At 42.6% G+C, this 19665-nt stretch overlaps 1 protein-coding gene across 1 annotated transcript in view; it reads left to right on the top strand.

The window, feature by feature from the left end:
• The window catches only part of UBE2E1 (ubiquitin conjugating enzyme E2 E1), a 79148-nt gene that overhangs the window by 57840 nt on the left and 1643 nt on the right, over positions 1-19665 (top strand). Inside the window, exons 4-5 of the mRNA XM_066245145.1 lie at positions 16969-17101; positions 19302-19449. Coding sequence (XP_066101242.1) covers positions 16969-17101; positions 19302-19449 — 281 coding nt within the window. The remainder of the gene's footprint in view (positions 1-16968; positions 17102-19301; positions 19450-19665) is intronic.

Here is a 19665-nt window from a genome sequence, read left to right as displayed (position 1 = left end):
AGCATCTCTGCCCTCCTCCATGTTAATGTCCCCCGGGTTCAGAGACCTTCAGCTTTAACCTTTCCAGAAAATAAACCTCGTCTGGCAGGATTTCTATTGCTGTGTAACAAATTACTGTAACTTGAGCAGCTCAGAAACGATACACATACTTAGTATCTATATTGAACATTGGTCAGTGGTCAGGGCGTAGCTTACTTAGCTGGCTTCTTGCTCAGGGCATCTCAAGGCTGCAGTCAGGGAATCAGACGGCCTGTGTGCTCATCTGTCATTCAGGGTTCTCTTCCACGTTCACATAGTGGTGACACCGAGTTCAGTTCCTTGCAACTATAGGACTGAAGTCAACAGCTCTTAGGGGCCACCTGCAGTGTATGTCATAGCAGTTCACATAGAGACTTGCTCCTTCAAGGCCAGTCTAGTCACCTAAGACTTTTATATAACATAACCTTTTCTAGAAACCACACAGTGAATGGTAGCCCATCAACGATGCCTTATTCTGTTGGTGAGAAGCAAGTTACAGCTTCTTCCCATACATGTTGAAGAGGTCAGACGTGGTGTGACCTTAGGAGGAGGAGAGAGCCCTTCTCGCCCTAAACTGCTGCCTGTCTCAGAGGGTCTTGCTGCTGTCTACTCACCCACCCCTTTGGAAACTTCCCTGCCTCGTCCTCAGCTTCCCCAGGCGCTCAGATTCCAAGGGTGTTTAGGAAATCACGTGGTACACCTTGGCTTTCTACACAGCCAGTTTAGGATTCAGCTTCTTGAATATGTTAAGTCCTTGACCACTTGTCCATGTGCCTTCTAGCTCCCGAACTGCTGCTGTTGCTGTCCCCATCTGGGTCCGTTTATGCTTCCTAAACAATTCCTGTGTGCCATTAGTGTCTAGAGAGAGAGTAAAAGCTGGTCCAGGTAGTCAGTCTACCATCTTCACGCACGTGTTCTGAGATAGCCCCGTCCTCCAGTACTTAAGTTATGGTGTGTTTTTTCTTTTAAGAAAGAAGAAAAATGAGATTAAAAATTTTCCACTTAACTCGTTTTTTTATATCCTTCTATCTTTATTTTGCAGTCATGTATGTGAGCTCTTAGTCATGTTTTTACCTCCAAGCCAAACTCCTCACCTTAGGCTCGGAGCAACTGCCTCCTCTCTTACTCCGGACTTTTCTTGCCTCTTGGCCTTTGTACCTTAGCAGTTAAGTTGAGAGTGTGTTTCATGTAAAATTGGAAATATTAGCTGACATTTTTGTTGTACAGGAAGGACCTTTTTTATTTGGAGTTAATGGTTTGTACTCCCTTTAGTATTAAATATTAAGTGACAGATCATGTTAGGAAGCAGATGATACTAAATGAGGTAGTTTATGCCCTGCACGTGTTAATTTGCGAGCTAGTCAGTGGCCCCTGGTGAAAAGTCCTATGTGTCTGTTTGCCAGTCCTAGTACTTGACTTGTTAGACTTGGGCAGCTTTGAAACACAACCTGTGAACGCTCCAGTTTGGCCGCCTTTAGCAGCTGCTGCGATGCCTAGCTTTGTTAAAGCTGTTGTCCCCTGCTCAGCTAGAAGTGTATGTAGACAGCAGAGATTAACCAGTGAGATTCAGCAGGAAGAAAGAAGTCAGGCCCTCCCCTCCATGCCTGGCCCTGTGTTTGACATCCAGGCCGTAGCCTCCCTCATTCAGTCTCGCAGCCCTTTGCAAATATAAACAGCCTTCCCCTTTCTCTCCTGGCCAGCTGGGGCCAAGAAAGAAGCCAGTGACTCTCTTCCAAGTGCAGTAAATAGTTCTCCTCACCTCCTGACCCTGTGATTTCCTGGTGGTTCTGAGATGCAGATCCTGCAATGGAGAGGGAGGGAACAAAGAGGCCGTGAGGCCCCGGCTTCACAGAGCATTGAGCAGTGGGTGACAATGTCTCCCGAGGCAGGGGCTGACCTCCATTTCAGTGCAGGTCACTCCAGGGATTGCTGGACCTCCCAGTGCCACTGTGACACCAGAATGGAATGGAGTGGATCTGAATTCCTGGACTGTGTCTGAGCTGGGGAAGTGGGTGGCATGTTACATTTGTACTTTTTTAGCTTTTTTTTTTCTCCTTTAAAGAAAACTGTGTTTATTTCTTGTTCTCTTTGCAACTTAGAAACATAACATTTGGATTGTTATTCAATCGAACTAATGCTTGTTCCTCAAGCCATCTTTGGTTTTCATTAAGCGATGAATTCTCATTATTTTGTTAGTTGTCACATTATTACTGAAATCCCCTCTCCTCCACGTAATCTGTGGGTTATACATTTGCTTTCAGTTAATTCATTTCTACAAATAAAGTGAATCAATTTTTGTTTTAGGAAATTTTAATATCTCTTAGCAGATCACAAGATTTTCTTTTCTGTTTAATTCCAGCTCCCATCCAAATATGAAAGAGAACTGAAATAATAAGGTAGGAAAGGCAGACTAGTTAATGTGATTTAAAAAAAAATTGGTGATGAGTCCAAAGACAGATTTATTCTTCAGCCTCTATTCAGAGCGTCCCACAGCTTTGCAGAGGCAGAGAATTTACTGGGTGCTCCTGGATGGATGGATGGCAGGAACGTCATTGGAGGAGAGCCTGGGCCGCACTGACCAGAACTGGGTGACTTCCTAGCTTTAGACCTTTGTACAAACACATCACTAACCTCCTGAATCTGTTTCCCCTTCTTTAAAGATGGGATAATGTTACCTTTCCTGACACAGAGAATTTGAGTCAAGATCAAAAAAGTCAAAGTTTATGAAACAACTTTGAAAAGGATGTTTTCTCTGCAAATGTTAGGATATTTTTCTGCTTTTGATTTATGTTCTTGGAATGATATTTTATTTATTTATTTAATGTTTATTTTATTGATTTGAGAGAGAGGAAGGGAAAGACAGCAACAGATGTTCCTATATGTGTGCTGTCCGGGAATCAAACTGGCAAACCTCTGTGCTTTGGGACGATGCTCTTAACCAACTGAGCTGTCTGGCCAGGGTGGAATATTTTAAATGTACACATATATTAGGACAGAACTGATAACTAAAACATTTTGGAGAATTTGAATTCAAACTTTATGCTTAGGTAAATTTTTATCTACTTTACCTCAGTGTAATTTATATACAATTAAATTCATCCACTTCATGTTTTGATGATTTAGATAAATTGACTATTTATTGTACATAGATAATGTAAGTAAGTTGCATGGAGCATCTTTGCTAACAGGTGTATTTAGTGTTTGCTGAGTAGGCTATCAGATCAGATCCCCTTGCCTTGTTTTGAGAAGTATTTGCATCCTGCTGTTGGAGTCAACTTGTGCCCCTTTGGATTACACCAAGGGTCCCCAAACTATGGCCCGCGGGCCACATGTGGCCCCCTGAGGCCATTTATTCAGCCCCTGCTGCACTTCCAGAAGGGCACCTCTTTCATTGGTGGTCAGTGAGAGGAGCATACTTCCCATTGAAATACTGGTCAGTTTGTTGATTTAAGTTTACTTGTTTTTTATTTTTTATTTTTTTGTATTTTTCTGAAGTTGGAAACAGGGAGGCAGTCAGACAGACGCTCGCATGCGCCCGACCGGGATCCACCCAGCATGCCCACCAGGGGGTGATGCTCTGCCCATCGGGGGCGTTGCTCTGCTGCAACCAGAGCCATTCTAGCGCCTGAGGCAGAGACCATAGAGCCATCCTCAGAGCTCGGGCCAGCTTTGCTCCAATGGAGCCTTGGCTGTGGGAGGGGAAGAGAGAGACAGAGAGAAAGGAGAGGGGGAGGGGTGGAGAAGCAGATGGGCGCCTCTCCTGTGTGCCCTGGCGGGGAATCGAACCCAGGACTCCTGCACACCACCAGGCTGACGCTCTACCACTGAGCCAACCGGCCAGGGCCTTGTTCTTTATTTTAAATATTGTATTTGTTCCCGTTTTCTTTTTTCTTTTTACTTTAAAATAAGATATGTGCAGTGTGCATAGGGATTTGTTCATAGTTTTTTTTTTATAGTCTGGCCCTCCAACAGTTTGAGGGACAGTGAACTGGCCCCCTGTGTAAAAAGTTTGGGGACCCCTGGATTACACTGTTGAAGGTTTGTAGTCTCTCCCGGATTCTGCCTGTCTCTCAGCTCCGTGTCTGGGAGCATGATAGAAAGAGCACCCGACTGAAAAAAGGAGGGAGGAGGAGGCAAGACAGGAGGGCCATAGTTTTCAAATTAAATGTCAGTGGCAGCTTTTACCAAAAGTCCAAATCTTTCCTTTATGATGACTACAGGACACCTTAACCCAGGGGTCAGGAACCTATGACTCTTGAGCCAGATGTGGCTCTTTTTATGACTGCATCTGGCTTGCAGACAAATCTTTAATAAAAAAAATAATGTTAAAAATATAAAACATTCTCATGTATTACAATCCATTCATTTCCTACTGCTCATGTTCATGGTTGCGGGTGGCTGGAGCCAATCACAGCTGTCCTCCGGGACAACACCAAATTTTTATTGGATAATGCATAACATACACAGGTCGTTGTATAGCTCTCAGAGAATTACATTTTAAAATATGTGGCATTTATGGCTCTCTCAGCCAAAAAGGTTCCCGACCCCCGCCTTAACCCATTGTAATCACTGATAGCTTTCATAGGGCTGTAAGTTGGGGATGGGAAGTCATATTCATTTCCTATGAATGAATAACTGTTTCAGATCTTCATTTGAATGTGCAGCAAATCAACAAGTCACTATTGAAAACATATTTGGTCCCTGCCAAGCAGAAATGAATTTGTCAAAAGTACCCCCCTCCCCAGTACTTTGTAACTCTGTTCTAAAGTTATAGGCTACAAACACTGGGCTTCAATAGCCCAGACTAAATACTTTCTAACCCCCAAGCCCTTAAATACTGGCTTTCTGGTCCAAAACTCTACTTACCCCAAGTTACCTTTTTTTTAGTTGACTTTCTCTATTACCAGGCTGATTAGATTCTAATTCTTCTCCCCTTTGTTATTATAAAAGTGATCAAACATGATCATTATTTTTAAAAATCCTAGCAGTTTAGATCTGTTTAAAGGAGAGATAAATCCTCTATGTCTAATCCTGCAGGAATAGTCACTATTAAATGTCTTATAAAAATGAGGTTGACCAGTGGTGGTTCAGTGGATAGAGACCTGGAGCACTGAGGTCCCAGGTTCAAAACCCCGAGGCCATTGGCTTGAGTGTGGACTCATCCAGCTTGAGCATGGGACTATTGACGTACTCACATGGTCGCTGGCTTGAGCCCAAAGGTCGCTGGCTTGAGCAAGGGGTCAGTGACTCAGCTTGAGGTAGCCCCTCCCTCAAGGCAAGTATGAGAAGCAGTCAGTGAACTAGAGTGACCCAATGATGAGTTGATGCTTCTGATCTCTTTTCCTATCCCTCCCTTCCCTCCTTCTTTCCCTTCTCCCCCCTCCCCCAAAAAAAAAAATTAGGTTGTTTTGCATACTGGTATGGAAAACAATTAATAGTATATTATAGATTTCTTTAAATTCTATTCAGGATGCATATCTCATCTAAGAGCTGCATAGTGTATGATATATGATTCTTACAGTTTATAAGATTGAGGATTTTTTTATTGGCTGTATTTCTTTTTTAAAAATGCCTGCATACTTATACTTTATCCATTGTTATTGATGTTTGAAGTTTATTCACAGTCAGGGTATTAATCCTTAATCATGTATCAGCATACCTAATTTTTTATTGTACCTTGTTTTATTGTTCTTCACAGATGATGCAGTTTTTACAAATCTAGGGCAAGAGCCCCCACCAGCAAAAAGATTAGAGCTCGCTTTCTTGCGGTGGTGTGGTGGTCTGGAGCCAGACCTGCGGGGTCTTCAGTATGCCTGTACTGCAGATACCTTCCCCGCCCTTTTATAAACTAGGGCGTCTTTCTCTTAGGGCCTTTTGTTTTTATGTGGTCACATCAGTTCATCTTTTCCTTGTATGTGTGCTTTAAAAAAACACTTCACTGGTGTCTCCTCCTTGGTTTTCCCGGAAAGGACCCTTGAGATCAGAATTCAAGTACAAGTATAACTGACCCTTGAGCCACATGGGTTTGAGCTGTGTCAGTCCACTTACACATGGTTTACTTTCAATATAGATGTACCATCCTGAAAAAATATTTTTTCTTAAGCTTACTTTATTGTAAGAAGACAGAATATAATGCATGTAACATAAAAATAGGTGTTACTTGACTGTTACTGGTAAGGCTTCTGGTCAATAGAACACTATTAGTAGTTACATTTTAGGGGCTCAAAAGTTTCATGTGCATTTTCAGCTGTGCAGGAGTGGTGGTGGGGGGCGTCTGGAACCCTGGCATTGTTTAAGGGTGAACTGTAGTTTCGTTAATGGTGTTAAGGAACAGAAGTAGAGGTGGGAAGAAATAGTGTCAATAAAGGGTCCTATTAACCAGCCCTCACAGTGAAAGTTGCCCAGGGGACACTGGGGAATTAGGTAAAGCATCTGCCTCAGAGTTGTCCCGAGCAAAAATTAGCCATTGGTTGAGGGCTGCTCTTGGGGAGTGTTCCAAGTTATTTCTTGCTGTCTTACACAACACCCTGAACTATGAGGTGTGAAACAGCCACCACCTTTTATTATAACCGCTTGTATGTCTGCGGCTGGGGTCTCATGCAGGGACAGAGGCTGGAGTCGCTGAAGGCTTCCTCACTCAGTCTGGTCCCTGGGCTGGAAGACCCAGAGGACTGAGGCTGGAGTCGCGGAAGGCTTCCTCACTCAGTCTGGTGCCTGGGCTGGGAAGACCCAGATGACTGAGGCCGGAGTCGCGGAAGGCTTCCTCACTCAGTCTGGTGCCTGGGCTGGGAAGACCCAGAGGACCGAGGCTGGAGTATCTCCAGCTGGGCTTCTCGGTCCTCCCTCCCTCTGTGTTGTCTTCCCCTGTGGTCTCTCCAGTCTTATTCTTCAGGGCATCAGACTTCTCACGTGGAGTTCAGTTTCCAAGACACAGAGAGAGGGAGGGAGATAGCTGTGCAGGAGCAGGGAAACATCTCTACTTTTAAAACAACGACCTAGTTTGGGAAGTCACCCTGTGTCACTTAGATATTATGACCAGCCTATCAGAGAGAAAGGAATTAGAACCTACTCTTAGAAGAATGTCAGAGAATCTCTGGATTGTGCTGTAAAATCATCACAGGGAGTTATTAGTTTTGTTTTGTACTATTTGATGGGGGTAAGAGTCAAACACTTACCTTAATGGTTAGCCGGTTGTTTGAATAGCCCTTAAAAATAATATAGCCATCTGCTTTCAAAGTGTCAGGAGCCCAGTACAGTCTTAAAATTATTACAGACCTCCAAGAGCTTTTGTTTATATGGTTAATAATTATGGATTTTTACTGTATTCAAATTAAAGCTAAAACATTTAAGACTATGAATTCATTTAAAAATTACAAGAAAAATTGTAAAAACATGTTAACCTATTTTTTTATGAAAAATAACTGTTCCAAATCTAAAAGACTCAAGGAGTGGAACTATCTTACAAATTGGCGAATCCCTACACTCTGACGTAAGACAGCTGGGTGTCTGTAGTCCGTCTGCGTGGTTTGCTGCATATCACAGCTCCTGTAGTCTCGGGAACTTCGCAGTGCAGAGGGAGAGGATGAGAGCACGAAGGGCAAACAGTGTTTCAGAAGGATGAAAATAGTTTTGATCGTGAACTCACTGAGAGGGCCTGGGAGCACCGCTGCTCTGGCCTTTCCCCGATCATGGGAAGGCCCGCTCTAAGCTCAGGGTGTCTTTTTCCTCGGGGTGCAGGGAGCGGAACCTAAGACAAGACAGTCTGCCTGGGGGGCTACTCAGAGCCTCTGAAGGAGGCTGCAGGCTGAGGACCAGGAACTCTCAAGATTGATAGAATTAGAAGCCTGGCAGGGGAGTTCCAGGCTGATTCGGGCAGTGCAGGAAGGTGTTCTGAGACTCCTCATAAATAGGTTCACCATATCATCCAAATGATATGGAACATGTAGGAACAAAAAGGGGCGATAATAAAATATAAAATTAGTACTAAGTAAAATAAAGCTTTACAAAACAATGAAATGTAATAAATGCACACCACATACATAATAAGGGACCAGAAACTGCAGCCTGGTAGTTTGTTTAGGCAGCTCTCTCTGCATGAGGCAGGACACTGACCCTGACCCTGCTCCTTGGCTTGTATGCTCCCCTCCCCTCCCCTCCCCTCCCCTCCCCTCCCCTCCCCTCCCCTCCCCTCCCCTCCCCTCCCCTCCCCTCCCCTCCCTTCCCCTCCCCTCCCCTCCCCTCCCCTCCCCTTCTCCCCTCTCCTCCCCTCCCCTCCCCTTCTCCCCTCTCCTCCCCTCCCCTCCCCTTCTCCCCTCCCCTCCCCTCCCCTCCCCTCCCCTCCCCTCCCCTCCCCTCCCCTCCCCTCCCCTCCCCTTCCTTCCCCTCCCCTCCCCTCTTCTCCCCTCTCCTCCCCTCCCCTCCCCTCCCCTCAAGTTCTTTTTTTGAGAATTTTGGTATCCTTTAAATAGCATTTTGGGGGGACACTTACTTTTCAGGGTCAGCACTAATGTGTGTAGGGTATAAGTGTTAACAGCTGCATCTTATCCCTCAAAAAGACTAAAGATAACAGTTTTCCCCCAACTGCCTCTCACACACAATACAGATATCCCAGTAGAGGACTTGGTGGGGTTGCCCTGACTGGTTAGAGCGTTGTTCTGAAACAAAGCTGTGGGTTCAGTTCTGTTAGGGCACATATGGGAAGCAACCAATGAATGCACAACTGCCGGTAAGTGCAACAACAAATGGATGCACCTCTCTCTCTCACAAATCAAATAATAAGAAGAAGATAACAACTTAGTTGTGCTTACTGTAGGCCCTGTAAACTGATTACTTTAAGAACCAGAGACTAATGATTGAGTTCTACTTACTTAGACAGCAGTTTCATATATATTCATATATAAGCATTGCATCTAAAAAAATCAGGACTCAGCCAGTTGATTCTAAGGCAGATAGATATATTGATTCCATATTTTAGTGGGAGTAGAGGAGTGTAAGGCCAGGAACTGCCATCGTGGCCATTCACATGCAGGTTCCCATTGGATTCGGGCAGACGATAAAGAAATGGCGGAGTCAGAGGATGGGGGGCCATCCTATTTATTGGTGTCTCACCAAGACAGGCAAACCACAAAAGAAGACAAGGGAAAAGCAGAAAACCAGCTTTTCCCATGAAGGGCAAGGGATCAGGGAAGCCCCTGCAATTGTGATAGCAGGAACTGTGTGTGCAAGCTCCTGGTCTGTCCCACTTTATAGTGTAGAAAACAAAAATCCCTTAATCCAGTATACAAACAAGGAAGTCTCTGATACAAAGTCACTTATCCAAGGCATAATTGGATTCCTCATGAGAGTGCACCACCCAGATCATACAATCAGTCAAGGGTGTGGGGAAAAGCTTAGTCCCAAAACCAAACCTTAGGCTACAACAACCTAGCCTGCTTACAGCCTGTCCCCCACACCCAACATAAATCACAAGCGAGCAAACATATATGTCATATGTACAAACTCATTTGACCAACAAGGAGTAATCACCACAGCCTAAGAACTTCATTCTGTTCTGACCCTGTTTTTTTCACTTCTGTGGGGAAGGAGCAAATTAGAATTGTTCTAAGTCAGACTTGTTTTTTGTTTTTTTTTAAAGCTATCATCTGATCCGTCTTTATCCTGAATACCTACCTATTTAACTGTGCAAACGAAAATAGCTTTTGAGACCCAAGGGATGTTGATCTTTTATTTAATTTTCTTTAATGGTTCCTGCGTGGTGGTTCTCGACTCCCCCCCACCCACCCACCCACCCCTCCCAGCCCCATTTTTGTTCAGGTCCTTGACAAAGGACCAGTTTGTCATTTTACTTGCTACCTGCCCCCACTTCTGCATTAATAATCCAGAAGTTAAAGCATGATTCATTCTTAGCTCAGCTTTTTAAATGCTCACACTCAGCCATCCCTTGTTGAGAGTAAGGCCCCTTGATGTCCATGGGCTTTTTAAGTCTTCCTGTACCATCCCTACTGGAGTCTTTTACAAATTGTCTTGAAAATAGTTTTCTTTTAAAAATTCTGTCCTTACTGATGTGCATGTAGTCCCCCCCCCCCCCAATATTATTGAATAGAATGTAAATTTCATAGTCCTGGGTTTTTGCTTTTTCATAAGTGGGCACCAGCTTTTCTGGGGGGTTGGCACTTTTCTAAAACGTCTTTCCAAGGGACAGTAACCCGAAAGGCACTTCCCTCTCTTAGTTATTAGGACTGTGGTAATGATTGCTCCACTTCTAATAGCACTCACCTTGTCACTAGCCTGGCTAGTCACCTTAGTGAGGTTATCTGATTTTTCAAGTTCCTTCTGCCACTCACTTCTAGGTTACAAATGGCAACGGTTTTATGAAGGGATGCTGAGGACAAGAAGTTTTTGGGTTTCTTTGTTATAAAATTCCTCTGGGTGTGCTCAGTAGATTTCATGAAGGCCGCTTGCGTTCCTTAGAGTATGTCTATCCAGGAGATCCTTGTGGGAGATGAAGATTCTCTCGGGTAGATTGCTACATTCCCAGTGTTTTATCATATTCTCTTTGAATTTCTGAGCAAAATAGAGGAAGAATGGATTTTGAGTAGAATGTTTGTTACTGGGAGTACAGATTTGATTGTGGATCTCTTCCTACAAGCATTAGCAGGGTTAATACTTACTGAAAAGAATGATGAACAGAGAAGGAGAGAGCTAGATAGTACAAATGGTAGTTTAAATCTAGAAGATTAGAGTTGGTATTCATTGCCACTGGTGTCGTCTATAGCTGACTTCTCAACCTTTAACGCGCATAGGAATCTTTTGGGGATCTTGCAAATTCTGATGCACAGGACTGGGATGAAGTCTGAGAGTTTGCATTTCCAGCGGACTCCCAGAGGATGCTGATGTACCTTTGTCCAGGGACCACATTTTGAGTAACCAGGACTATGAGAGTTTGCAAGTCTAACTTTTAATAATAAGCACGTATACTGCATGTTTTTTCTGCGCCAAGCACAGAGCAGAGAAACAAAGATGAGAGGATAGGCACTGGAGTCTGACAGCGGATTCAAATGGAAGCTTTTCCCTTTCCCAGATTAGCCCCAGTGTACGGCCTCTAAGGCAGGATGCTCAGCCTTGGCACTGTTGACATTTTGGGCCAGAAGACTCCCTTCTTGTGGGGCTGGCCACGTGTTGTAGGGTGTTGAGCAGCATCCCTGGCCTTTCCCACGAGGGGCCTAAGCACACTCCTTCCTTGTTGTGACAGTTAGAATGCCTCCAAGACATTGCCAGGTGTCTCCTGGCGGAGGCGGGGTCAGAATTACCCTGGTTGTGAACCACTGCTCTAGGGCTACTTGCAGTGTGGGAGTCTGGGGGATTTTGTGAGGTGAGGAACGCATTTTATTTGAGCAGCTAGTGTGCGTTAGCATGAAGCCTCTACAAAGAAGAGAAGGCAGACTGCCAGTCAGCAAGCAGCCTTGGCCACATCTAGCTTTGGGAACTGTGATGAAGTTTGCTCCAAAGGCCATTCTTTGTTTTGTTTTTTGAGACTTTGGTCACGGTACTATGGGATAATATCAGGACTTACTTGGGCATGTTAGGTGGATAGAACTCAGCTGATCTTGAGCCTCCACCCTTTCCTGAAATATGCTGGCACACGTGCTAACCTGCCCTTTCCACTCACACTTCCCGTGCTGCTGTCCAAATGCTTGCTCCTCACCTTTCGTCTTTCCCTCCTCCCAGTCTCCCTCCCTCACTTGCTACGGCAGGAAACCAGATAACCAAGCTGCTTAGAATCATGCCTCAGATAACATCAGAATCAGGTGGCTTTGAAAAATATTTGTAAGCAAGCGGCATCTCTCCCAATTAAGAAAATGTAAAAATTGATCAGATAGAAATAAATTTTTTAAAAAATTGATAATAATTTATACCTTGCGACCAGAATGTTCTTTGTAAGAAATCAGTGATACCATCTGAAAATTGAAATGCAGCTCTGGCTTCTAACTGTTGAAAGGAAGAACAGCAGAGTCGTCTGTAATAAGTTAGTACTGAAGATGGGAATGGGGGAAGACTCACACACACATAAAACAATTTTAGAACAAAATGAAATTTAAACACTAGCTTATGTGGTTATCTTAAATTAATCCAGAGAGCACATTAAATTCTAGTAAGAGTGCTCTAATGATTGTTTTTTAAATTGGTTTTATTAATTTCTTAGGATTATACCTTAAATAACTTGTATTGAAGCCAGAAACTGTTAGAGAAATAAGAAAATAATGTGCCAGAAGTGACTATTATTTTTCTTAAAATGTTTGCCACAGCTGTATTTTGACTAGAAGGAAGAAAAATGGAATTAAGGGTACAATTCCTTCTGCCTCATGTAAAAGTTCTAAGTATTATACTTTTATTTTGAAAAGTGTTTGTTACAAATAAACCTTAAATATCCAACAAAATCTGAAAGGCAAAGGCATGGTCTTGCTTTGCCTTCTCATCTCAGCCTCATGTAAACATTCTCAACACGAGTTTCAACATCTTCAAACAGGGATGTGTATTTATCAATATTTGTTCTCATCTTTCCTTATTATCCTAATTTCAAACCCCCATCTCCCAATTTAGAACTTTCCATACTTTCTGATCACTTAGACTAATTAACTAAATACATGCCATTCTAAAGTATACTTCAACCAGTTTTTGAAATTGAAATCGTTCTTATTGTGGAACCAAACTACCTTCTGTGTAGGGAGGGGACAAAAGGCTGGTGGTACGAGCTTGGGCTGGCCTGCGGGTGAAACCTGGTTAATCGTTTTATAGAGCAGTGGGTGGGGTGCTTGAACAGACCTTTACCCAGTACAGTCCCGGGGTCGCTGCTCTGGAAAGTGGCTTTCTGGGAGTTTACGTTTCTGCCCTCATCCCCCACCAAATGGGTCTGCAGATCCTGACCTTTCCAGTGAGAACTTGGAAAAAGAAAACAAGTTTTACAGGTCTCTATATCATAATTTTTATTCTCTGGCTAAGAAAATGCATATGACAAAAAGCTACCTGAATCAGAGTCTCTAAGTACTTGTTTGGTGTTTCCCGTGGTTCTTCCACCCTTCAGTAGTTCCCAGGCCCCCAGTAGGATCCCAGCACTGGGATCCGGGCTCCTGTTTCATGCTTGATGATTTCAACTACATTTGTGTTATTTCTCTTAGTATTACTTTTCTTATAACCCACCTTTATTCTCCATTTTTTACTTAACAGAAGTGTGATACTTGCTTTCTTTGTTAACGCATGGCTATGCTTATGTTTTTGATTCTTTAACTTCCTTTCGCCATACTTTTCTCTGGATGTTCTGAAAAGTTTACACCCCAAGTGAAACCTAATTACAAGCAAGTGGCGATCTTGATTTGGATTTCTAGTTATATCACGGATGACAAGCTCTATAGTGTTAAAGTTTATATTTTCCTATCCAAGTACCAACCAGGCCCGACCCTGCTTAGCTTCCGAGATCAGACAAGATCGGGCGTGTTAAGGGTGGTATGGCGTAGACAACGTTTATATGCTAATTCTGAACAGTTTTCCACTTACCATAACCTGTGCCCATGGTTCCCAAGCACAAACCACCTGCTTAAAGATGACCCGGCCGGTGAGCTCAGTCGGTTAAGAGCATGGCCCCGAAACAAGGTTGTGGGTTCGATCTCCGGTCTGGGCACACACGGGGGAAGCAACCAAAAAATGCACGACTGAGCGGAACAACATATGCTTCCCTTCCCCCTGCTGCTCTCTCCCTCCCTCTGTCTCTAAAAGTCAATCAAGTCCTGGCTGGACACCTCCGTTGGTTGGAGTGTCGTCCTGGAGCACGGAGGTTGCCAATTCAATTCCCTGGTCAGGGCACATAGGAATAGCTTGATGTTCCCCTCTCTCTCTCAAAAAAAGAAAACATCACCAGGGGAACTTTTAAAATGATCTATATTCTTGGTACCTCTGGATATCCCAAACTTAGTAGATCTGGGATGAGGGGTCAGAAATCTTTCATTTTTAAAGTTCATAGATTATTCTGATGTAGAGAAAATAGGTGGTTTCCAAATTTCACTGTTCAATCCATAAAATCTGCTTGTAGTGGCATATTTGTTTAAAATTCTTTTTTTCTATACTAAAGGGCCAGTGTAATTGGACGACAGCTAGGGTTAGACTGACTTTACTCTTGAGTTTTCTCTTTCTTAGTATCACCAAACTGACTATGAGGAAAAGGGTATGGTACTGAGCAGTAGAGTTTGTTTTTTTGGGTGTTTTGTTTTGTTTTGTTTTTTTGTTTTTGTTTTTTTTTTACAGAGGCAGAGATAGACAGGGACAGACAGACAGGAACGGAGAGAGATGAGAAGCATCAATCATCAGTTTCTCGTTGCGCGTTGCGACTTCTTAGTTGTTCATTGATTGCTTTCTCACATGTGCCTTGACCGTGGGCCTTCAGCAGACCGAGTAACCCCCTGCTGGAGCCAGCGACCTTGGGTCCAAGCTGGTGAGCTCTTTGCTCAAGCCAGATGAGCCCGCGCTCAAGCTGGCGACCTCGGGGTCTCGAACCTGGGTCCTTCCGCATCCCAGTCCGACGCTCTATCCACTGCGCCACCACCTGGTCAGGCATTGTTTTGTTTTTTTACAGAAACAGAGCAAGAGTCAGAGAGAAGGATAGATAGGGACAAACAGACAAGAACACAGAGAGATGAGAAGCATCAATCATCAGTTTTTCGTTGTGGCACCTTAGTTGTTCATTGATTGCTTTCTCATATGTGCCTTGACCGCGGGCCTTCAGCAGACCGAGTGACCCCTTGCTCAAGCCAGCGACCTTGGGTCCAAGCTGGTGAACTTTGCTCAAGCCAGATGAGCCTGTGCTCAAGCTGGCGACCTCGGGGTCTCAAACCTGAGTCCTCCGCATCCCAGTCCAACGCTCTATCCACTGCGCCACTGCCTGGTCAGGCCTGATCAATAGAGTTTTATGTGACAGGTCTGAATGCTGCCAATACTGGGTTTTAGGTGGCTAGCTTCTCCTCCTGGCCTTGGTTCCTCAATAAAAGGGAGGGGGGAGAGTCTGTTCTAGTAGCCTTTTGCCTCTAAGTCTTAGGTACCATGAACTAGATAAAAGACAGTTCATCTTTTTATCAGCAAAATCTGTTCACTTTTCAGTTAATTCTAGTCTGATGAAGAGCTGTCATAGCATATCTGTTATCAGCCAGCATCTACAGATTCTCTGGCCAGCTACCAATGCTGTGTGTAAATGTGTAGTTGGGGAGACAGACTTCAGATGGCCTCAGGACACGAAGCAGTTATCAGGAGAGTAGCCTCTTGCTGGAGAGGTTATTTACTACATGCTCCTAGAGGGAGAGGGCTGATTAAGAGCTCTCCTATATCCCACCTTGTGAAATTATAGTTAGATGTCATATATAAACTCAAAGATGGTCTCTGCATCTAAGTATGACTTCATATTAGAGACAGTGTTCAACAGTTTTTCTTTCTATACATACCCAGTTTAAAACAACTTTTGGGAATAGCTATCACAAGGAGATATTAGATGAAGGAATTGGACCTTATTAACTAGTTAGTAGGGGCATCTTGAAGACAAGGCATTTTGTCTTCTTTGTTATCAAAACCCCTGACATTTAAGACTAATATGTGGGCATTCAGTGAGTGCTTGCCTGAATGAATTAACCCAATTCATATTAGACATTTATTTAAAAGAGCAAGTTTGGCCCTGGCTGGATAACTCAGTTGGTTAGAGCATCATCCCGAAGCGCAGAGGTTGCTGGTTCGATAAAGGTCAGGGCACATCCAGGAACAGATCTGTGTTCCTGTGTCTCTCACGCATATCCCTTCCTTTCTCTCAAATCAATAGAAATAGAAACATTAAAAGAGCAGGTTTGCCTGCTCTGTAGAAATTATTCTGTGTATCGACTGGTATATGAGTCTCTCCAAGTAAAGACATATTGTTAGTTTGGCCGAGATACAGCATTATCCTCGAAGCAGCTGTGCCTAATTAGGTTTGAGAACTCTGTGATGAAAATGTGTAAGTTAACTACTGTATATCATTTACCTGTGCTGTCACCATGCTGTGAAAAGCTCTTTTCCTAATTAAGACCATTTTGCAAACGTTTTTGTCTTTTCTCAGTGAGCACTACACTTAACTTGTTCTGGTGGATATATTAACCTCTTCCTAGGTCTTGGAGTTGGAAGGCAAATATTTTTATATTTTTATTAATGTACTTGTGAATACAGTACAGAGCACTCTAAGCCAACACAGTGCTTTTGAAAGGTAGTGTGGCCAGATGATGGCGTCACTAAGTGTAGTAACAGTGATTGAACAGGGAAGGGATAGATTCACATCCCAACTATAATATTTAGAGAACCTCATTATGGAGTTTAATATATATTGAAATGAAAATGGGACGACTTGTAAATGGACACCTGTCATCCTTCTCCTCGCCACAACATGGTTTAAAGGTACAAAGTACTGCAAACTGTTGTACTCTTTTTAGGGTGAGATTATAAAGATACAAGAGCAAGGAAAAATCCTATTCCATGGGTCAGAAATAAAACTTTTGTGCTTAAAATGGTCATCGGAAATGAGGTAGCTGTGAGCAAAAATCTGTAATTTGTCACCAGTTTAATGTCCTTCTGTGTGCTGAGTGGTTTTTTTTAAGTATTGTTTACATTTTTAATGATGTGTTGAGAGCTTCGAGAATTGAGATGGTTCTTGCTTATTCACAGCTACATAGGCTAAGAATGGATTTACCATTATTATTCAGTTTACTTGACCTAAGGCTGGTGGGTTTGGGACAGTGCTGCATCAGATTGTTTCTGAAAGATCCTTCTGTTTTGTGGATTCTACACCATGAACAAAAGGGAAGAAGAGTGGGGACCTTTTTCTTGTCTTGATACACTGTGAAAGTTGGGATGGTGCCCACCCCTACTTATTTTTTGATATTTTATTCTCAGTGCTGGTCCCAAAGGCGATAACATCTATGAATGGAGATCAACCATTCTAGGGCCTCCAGGATCTGTGTATGAGGGTGGCGTGTTCTTCCTTGATATCACTTTTACACCAGAATACCCCTTCAAGCCTCCAAAGGTAAGAGATTCCTCTGATTTATACTAAAATTTACATGCTCCCAGGAGAGATTGAAGCTTTTAAAATTGTTTTCAGTCACAACAAATAGATTTGTATTATATCTTAATGCAGCGGTTTTCAGCCTTTTTTCATCTCATGGCACAAACTAATTATTAAAATTCTGCAGCACACCAAAAAAGAAGTATAATTCACACCAGATGGCTATTGTTGTGTTGGCTATTGTCATTTTTTTATTTGACTCTAAGGGGAAAAGGTCAGATATTCCATGTTTTAAAAATTCTTGGCCATACCAGTTGGAAATCACTGTCCTAATCTAAGCACACGTGAGCACATACAAAACGCTCTTTTGAGTTGACGTTGCCTCCTTTGTCGAGACGGTCTCTAGGAGTAAGTGCTTTGTTTGGTCCTGCTGCAGTTGTCTCTTCTCCCCGGGCCGTAAGTGGATCCCGTAACCGAGGATAGTATACATACCCGGCTGACCCTTGACAATGCCGAAGTAGGTTAGGGGTGCTGGCCCGCTGTGCAGCTGAAAATACACATATAATTTGACTCTCCCAAAACTTAACTACTAAGACTAATCAGAACCCTTACCCATAAACAGTCGATTAATATATTTTGTATGTTATATTGTATTCTTAATGATAAAGTAAGCTAAAGAAAATGTTAAGAAAATCGTAAGGAAGGGAAAATATATTTATAGTACTTATTGAAAAAAAATCCACATATAAGTGGACCCACACAGTGCAGACCCCCATATTCAAGGATCAACTGTGCTGTTATGTCCCATATATACATACCTGTTATAAAGTTAAATTTATAAATTAGGCATGGTAAGAGGTTAAAAACACTGTAATGTACTATAGTAAAAGTTAGGTGAATGTGGCGTTAAGTAAACAGGGCTGCTTGAACAGCACAGTATCTTGACAGTTGACACGATGACCCAGACTGCTGGGGGTGAGCAGCACAGAGAGCGTAGATGTGCTGGACAGAGGGCGACTCACACCCTAAGCAGGACAGTGGAGGTCACATCACATCATTCAGAATGGCGCACAATTTAAAACATGAACTGTTTACTTCAGAATTCTCCATTTAATATTTTTGGACTGCCGTTGGCCATAGGTGAATGAAATCATGGAAAGCAAAACCTCCAATAAAGGGGAGGTGCTACTGTCCTTACAGTAACATGGCAATTAACCCCCTTTTCCCATGCAGTAAAAAGTTGCTGAAAAGTTAAAAATGTTGTCAAAATGTCCATGCACTGAGACAATGAAAACTCTCCTTCCAAAGTCTTAGGTTCCGCTCCTTGTCATCTTTGGTGGTAAAATGCTTACCTCCAGCAGGTCTGAGCTTTGTCATCAGGGTAGGTGGATGGCCCACACCATCTACCTCCTCAACACTAGGCACTCTGTGGTTCGCACTCACACTGTCAGAAGGAAAGCCTCTTGGGAATGGGGTAGACTGTTAGCTATATGGTAAAATGCAAAAGCAAGAAGTGATTGAAAGTCTGTCAATAAAAGTAAGTGGTAAGGTTATTTTTCCTTTGGAATGATTCAGGGTAGTTCACAAATAAAAATTAGACCAAACAATGTAATTTCTTTTGTCTCCTGCTGTAGTCTCGCCCATTTCTGGCTCCTCACCTGTGGAGACTATTATAGTGAATTTCTGTGACTTAGGGCCTAAGCCGTAGGTATATAGGATATCTGCAGGAGCTGAGATAAAGGTCAGAAAAGGCAAAAACAGATCTCTTAAAATTTTATTATAGCTTTTTGGATGCGTGATCATTGTTTAATTGCATCTTGTTAATTGTCTTTATGTACCTCAGTTTGAACTTGATTCTAAAGCTTACTTTGAGGCCTTGTAGTACTACCAGCTAACACAAGAGGTCAGCAAACAACTAGCTATTCAAACTTGGATGTTACAAAACTACTTAAAACATTAAAACTGCTAAAGATAATTCAAGAAATGTTTAAGTTACCTTTTTGTTCACAAAGTTATAAATGAAATGGACAGTCCCCCCGGCTATACAGTGAACACAATCTCAAATTTACTAAATAGTCTCAACCTATCCCTTACCAGCTTTAGTTAAACTGTTATCTTTTTAAAACAATTTAAAAAATTTTTTTAATTAGGATCACTCATTTGAAAAGGTAATTTAGTAAAAGCTTCTTGTTTGATGTTTCTTTTTAACACTTTTTTTTAGGTTACATTTCGGACAAGAATCTATCACTGTAATATTAACAGTCAAGGAGTTATTTGCTTGGACATATTGAAAGACAACTGGAGCCCAGCACTAACCATTTCTAAAGTCCTCCTTTCTATCTGCTCACTTCTTACAGACTGCAATCCTGGTAAGGTTAATCATTCTTTATGTTGCTTCCTTGCCTGAAAAATACTTGTTTTCCACATAAGCTAAGATTTTCTAAAGATAAAGTACAGATTTTTCTAATAGCTTTCCAAAGACAAAAATTAATTTTTTAAAGAAATTTTTCTTCAAGAGAAGTTCAATCTACCAGTTAAAAAAGTAGTTTCACCATTACATTCCAGAAACCAGGTACTTTAACCGA

The sequence above is a fragment of the Saccopteryx bilineata genome, chromosome 10 (assembly GCF_036850765.1).
Source record: "Saccopteryx bilineata isolate mSacBil1 chromosome 10, mSacBil1_pri_phased_curated, whole genome shotgun sequence".
NCBI classification, from domain to species: Eukaryota; Metazoa; Chordata; class Mammalia; order Chiroptera; family Emballonuridae; genus Saccopteryx; species Saccopteryx bilineata.
Note: the sequence above shows the minus strand (reverse complement) of the source record. Positions and strands in the feature narration are given on the sequence as shown.